General features: G+C 39.3%; 1 protein-coding gene across 3 annotated transcripts in view; it reads right to left on the minus strand.

The window, feature by feature from the left end:
• Nucleotides 1-3,517: 3,517 nt before the first annotated feature.
• Nucleotides 3,518-5,829, minus strand: part of tsnare1 (T-SNARE Domain Containing 1) — a gene marked incomplete at its 3' end in the record, with an annotated part of 185,268 nt that continues 182,956 nt past the window's right edge. For all 3 annotated transcript variants that reach the window (XM_036215822.1, XM_036215823.1, XM_036215824.1), the window contains 1 exon segment: nucleotides 3,518-3,627. In XM_036215822.1, the coding sequence (XP_036071715.1) occupies nucleotides 3,532-3,627 (96 nt within the window).

The raw sequence follows: 5,829 nt of genomic DNA on the forward strand, positions 1-5,829 counted from the left end.
TCATCATCCTCACTTTGGATCTTCCTCTTAAACATCTGATTCATTTTTCTATGCATGTTTTTAGTTTTTTCTTTTAAATAACTTGCTGTTCATTTTACAACATCACCATTTACTTTTTCTATCTTGAAATAAATTAATATCGAATTTAAACGGATCAATCACAATACAGATGAGAAGTTTATGAATCATTTATTGTTCAATTTGTCCCGTCGCATCTCCATGTATCATACACATTAATGATCAGGTGACTGTGAGCAAATTGAATGTTCCCGATCAAAATAATCTAACAAGCGTGGTCTCGTTCCCGGTTCCTTGCACATCGACGCCTGGTTCAGGATCCCCCTGCGTCACTCCCCGGACCCCTGGGTGTCCCCGGCTCGTCATTCCCCAATGCGCCTGCTGTTCGTAAGGTTGTCTGGTGCCGTGTCCTCCTCCTTGGGAGGTGAGTTGGGCCCAGACGCGGTACCACATGCGAACCGGAGCCAGGTTAAGGTGAGCTCTGCATCCTTGCGCCTGGGTGGTTCCGGCTCGCAGCCTGGAGGTTGGGGACTCGCGACTGAATGGGAGCGGGCAGCGTGTGGGGGGGCGATGAGTTGTGGACACCCAAAACGTCAAAAAGTGATGCAGAGGGATCCCGAACGTCAACAAGAGACGGCCCGGGAACGAGGATGTGTTGTTATGGAAGCGAGAGAGCACAGACTCCGGAGGATTGAATCAAGTGGCTGATGTGACGCTAAAAACTATACAAACATCCAAGTAAAGCGCTGCCTGCTCCCATCTTGAGAGTCAATTCTCTTTTTTTTCTTCCATAGAAGCGACCGCGGCTTCTGTCATGTGTGATACAGTGAAAACCGGCCACACAGCTGATCTCTCCACCCGGAGGGGCGTTCCGCCTCCAAATCTTTTACCGGAACGTCGCTCTGGACTGTTCCGGGATACTCTCACCCCTGCTTTGCCTTCCTAAAGTTACTTCACTTATTTCTCGCCTTCTGAATCCGTCTGTCCTTATCATGTCTATGACTCTGACCCTAATCACCGCTACACCTCCTCCTCTTCACCTGCTCTTCACCGTCTCCCTGCCGCTGCACATATTTAGGTTCAGTTGCAGAGCAAAGCCAGCTGCTTCCACGAGCTACAATACCTCTGAGTTTTTAATGCACTTGATGAGTTCACCAAACTTCTTTTTCCTTTTAGAAACCCTTCTGTTCCACTCTAGAGCTTAACCCTGTCCTGGACTAATAGAGTGAAGTCAGGTATTCTTGTTTCTTCTGAAGTGTTTGAGTTCATAGTTCTTTTTTCCTGATATTTGAGTTCGTTTCATTTTTTTTTCAGTAATTAAATTGGTTGTTAGCTTGCCTCTTAGTTTCCAAAACACTTATCAATAAACAAATACTTAAAAAAACACTTAGGAGGCTTTGAGAGCTACACTGCACTCTGTCAAAATGTCAGCCTGTTTTTTTTTGAGTTGCAAACAGGGTTGGTTGTTATTGCGGATATGCTAACACGGCTAGTGTGTAGTGGAGTCAGATTGTAATGTTTTACAAGTTATTATTACTAACCAGGTTGTGAGTTAGAATAGTAAAGGCAACGTTTTATTTTAGCAGCATTAGTTTGGTTTTTACATTTTTCAGACAAGTTGAGAGTTACTGGTATTGAGAATAATCAAATGTGGCTTTTGCTTTTAAGTGGCTAACGTGTAGCGTTCTTGTTACAAACAAGTTCGAACATTACAGTTAGTGAACGCAGTTAATAAAGTCTGATATTTCTCTGACTCCTGCCTCATTAATGTGCTTTATAGTTTGGTGGGCCTTATGTGTGTCACAAACGAGCAGACAGCTGGTTCTACTTGCAGGTTTATTGGACAGAGAAAGGCAGACAGGAGCAAGGCTAAGATAAGAGTCCACAAAGTTAAATCAGAATGATGATCCAGGAAAAAGGTCAGGGCAGGTGGCAAAGAGTCAGAGTCGGGTACAAAACAGGATTAGGTAAAAGCTGATAATGTGAAAGAGAAACGCTCGGTATGCAGGCAGAAAGGCACGAGCGATACTTTGCGCGGGGGGGGGTGTTACTGTACTTCCTATATAAATGACTGGTTATCGCTTGAACCTATGTCAGTTCAAAGTTTTGCGAGGTAAGCAGCAGAGATTGTGGCTGCAGCCATCCAGTAGCCCAGGGGTGTCAAACTCAGTCGCACAGGGGCCAAAATCCAAAACACACCTAAGGTCGCGGGCCGAACAGGATAAGCCTTTATTCAACATTTTTTAAAACTGTAACTTTTTAACATAATTATGAACTAGATATATAGGATTACCTGCAATAATGCTAGTGTAAATGCTCTAAACTGAATTTGGCCGCTGAAGATGGTAGTGCTGATAGCTGTAGATGCTGAAATTGATAGCTGAAAAAAGGCTGAGGCTAATAGCTCAAACGCTCTAGCTGATAGCCTCCTAAAATATTAGCTAAATGCCAAAATAACCTAAAAAACAAAACAAAACAAAAAAAAAAATACGTAGCCAAAACAGCTAGCATGTAGCTGAGAGAAAATAGCTGAACTTCAAAATACCCTAAAAACCTGAAATTTCCTAAATTAGCTGTAGATCATTCGACAGAATGTCTTTATTTTTACCCTTGCAGGACACCGTAGCAAGGAAGTGAGTTGTACGCCTGAGAGCTGTGTGATCATATATATACAATCGCGGCAATCTCAATAAACGGCTGTGTTCACGTTCCATCCGGTGTGATCCTTGACCCACACAAACGTACACGGATTTGGGAGAAATCCACATTAGCCAAAACAGCTAGTGTGTAAATATTTGTTAAACTCCAAAGCCGCCTAAAAAATCTTAGTAAATGCCAAAATAGTCCAAAAAGCTAGTACAATGACAATTTTAGAACAGTAACCTTTAACACAATTATGAATAATAAAAAGACAGGAATATTATTCCAGAATAAATCAATTTAAACCTTAAATAACTTTCAATATTTTACTCTCCATAAAAAATATGTTTGGTCAAAATTATACAAGTTAGAAATAAGAACAAAATTTTTTCTTAAAACAATAAAATAAAATGATCTGGAGGGCTGGATAGAATTACCCGGAGGGCCGGATCTGCCCTTGACTTTGACATGTGCTGTAGCCAATATGAAAATACAATCCGCTGTAGCTAGACCGCTCCAGCATTGCACCTGATCTCTTATGCTAGCCAGAGTGCTAACCACTACACTACCATGCAGCCTATTGAGCAAATTTCATTCATAAATATACATGCAGGCTTGATGTCTGTTCTTTTGATTTCTGCCTCTGGCATCTCAAAATTTTGTCCACTATCTTGGTGATGGCCCATTTGGAAAGTGTCCCAACATTACAGACGTGACACTGACTGACATAGGACCAGCAAAAAGGAAAAAGAAGAAATGAGCTCAGTAATCCCCAACATATCTTCTAATATTATTGCAATCAAAATGGAAGGTACACTGTCAGCAGTTGCAGTGCCATTGTGTGCGTTATGGTTCTTACCACAGACGCCTGATTCATTTTCTTGCTGAAACAGCAATGATGAGGATGAGGATGGAAAGGACGATGGCTGCAGCCACTGCCAGGTAACACTTTCTTTTCCTCAGCTGTCTCTGCAGAGAAACAGGAGCACGTTTTTAAAGAGATGTTAAAGACTCATCCAACAACAACAACAAATACAATAACAAGCAGAAAAATAGAAACCTGAGCAAATCAAGATCTGCTGATCCATCTTCATTCAGAGTTGCAGCCCGTTAGACTTTTGTTTTTTCTTACACAGAGTATAGACTCTTTGTCAGCATCATATTTTTGGTAAAATAATCCTTTCAGGTTGGAAGCGTAGCAATCAGTTAAATTTGGCATTAAACAGTAAATCCCACAAAAGTCAAAGAAACAAAACAATTTTTGTTTTTGGACCTTGTAAGACAAAGGAAGCATTACGTTTCTCAAAAGAATGAGCTCAGATTAGGAAAATTAAATGTGTATGTGTGATGATGTTTTAGAGTTCATCTGTGAGACTTTTTCTATGAAAGCAGAGATTTGGGTATTTTGTTCTTCCAGATTTTTTATTTCTCACCACACTGTCACAGAGCGAGTGCATGACCTGTAATCCTGAGGAATCTGATCTGTTTCTTTCCAGTTTGGGGGCAAACATTTATTTATTTACAATTCTGAGCTCATTATTCACCCATCTCCCTGCATCATAACCTCCTTCATCATGTTCAAGGTCGAAGGCGGCTGGAGCCTATCTTTGATGTCAAACGGCTAGAGGAAGCATTCATCTTTGACACATCAGCAACCCATTGGATGGCCACCCAGAGATAAACAACGATGGACGGTTACTCATACTAATGCTAAGCAGAACATTTCATCTTCAGGACAAATCTTGTGCCTGAAGTCGAGCTGCTGAAAACTGTCAATGAGGAACAGTGAAATTATCCCAGTTCTAAACGCTTATTTGTTCAGCAGCCAAAGTCTTTCTAAAACTCCAGCATCAATGAGTTCCCTCCTGTGAAAGTTTCACGCCCTTGTATGCTATCTATGCTCGCTTCATACATGGTGGTGGACTGCTTAAAATTTGCAGTTTTGATAAGAGTTGAATTTAGCTTTTGTCCCACTCTACAGATTGCTGGTCTTAAAGACGAAGACTGGATTTTTATCAGATGATACCTCAAAGAAATAAAACCGGAACCTTATACATTTTATATTTGCAAATAACAGAAATATATGTCTATAAATAAAATAAAGACACACATATCTGTATATCTATGTATAAAGTGAACTAGATAATCAAATACATGTTCCTGGAAAGGAACTGGATACAAATCTGCTTCTACATTTAGACAATGAAGTAAAGTATTACAATAATCTAGAATGGAATGAGTTTATCATGAAAGAAACTTTATTGATTATCCATTTTAACATAGGAAGTTTGATACATAATCACATTTAAATTCAGTCATTTTTAATGCAAAATGATATAAGATTTAATATTAGGGCTGCATACAATGCGATTCACGAAACATGATTCACAATACCGATAGTATCTCGATATAGCAAATGTTGGAATAATCAATATAAGACCTTGGTAATCTATAGTATATAACTATTTGTAAAACAAATATATATTTTTATTTTCTTCAAAAACTTTTTTTGAGCAATTTAATACACAATATGTGTGGGGATTGGGATCAGGGGTGTGGTTGTGTTCAATTGTCTTCTTCTTCCACCTGGTTTCCTTCCTCCATGTGCTTAATTGTCACTCCCTCCTCTATAAGTCTGCGTTTCTCCTGCCGACACCTACAGATCGTCTTGTGTGCTTTCAAGTGTCACGAGCGCGCTAGCCCTCACAGCAGTATTTGTAAATAGAAAATAAACTGCAACTATTTTGAGCCATTCTGTGTCCTACATTTGTGTCTGCGCCCCAATCCTGACAATATGTTAATTCAATGCTCTTTCCACTATTAAAATAAAATGATCAAATAATACTAACAAGTCTTTACAATAATAGGTAACATACATTTTAAGGTATGCTCCAGTTAAGAACCAAAATGCAGAGTATATTAAATGGTCTCTCACTTCAAAAACAATACATTTGGAAAAAAAAAAAAAATCACAACGTGGCATTTAAATTAATTTTACATTTTATGTAAGATAATTGATCAATTATTGAGGCACAATATGAACTTTCAGCATGTTAATGTCAAATAATCATTGTCTTTTAAAGTTCTGGGGCCCGTTCCAAGAAGCAGGTTCAACAAATTTAGAGTTCAAACCTGAACTTAGAGTCACTGGACTCAAAATTCTCAAACTCA

This window comes from Oryzias melastigma, linkage group LG16 (genome assembly GCF_002922805.2).
Source record: "Oryzias melastigma strain HK-1 linkage group LG16, ASM292280v2, whole genome shotgun sequence".
Taxonomy (NCBI): Eukaryota; Metazoa; Chordata; class Actinopteri; order Beloniformes; family Adrianichthyidae; genus Oryzias; species Oryzias melastigma.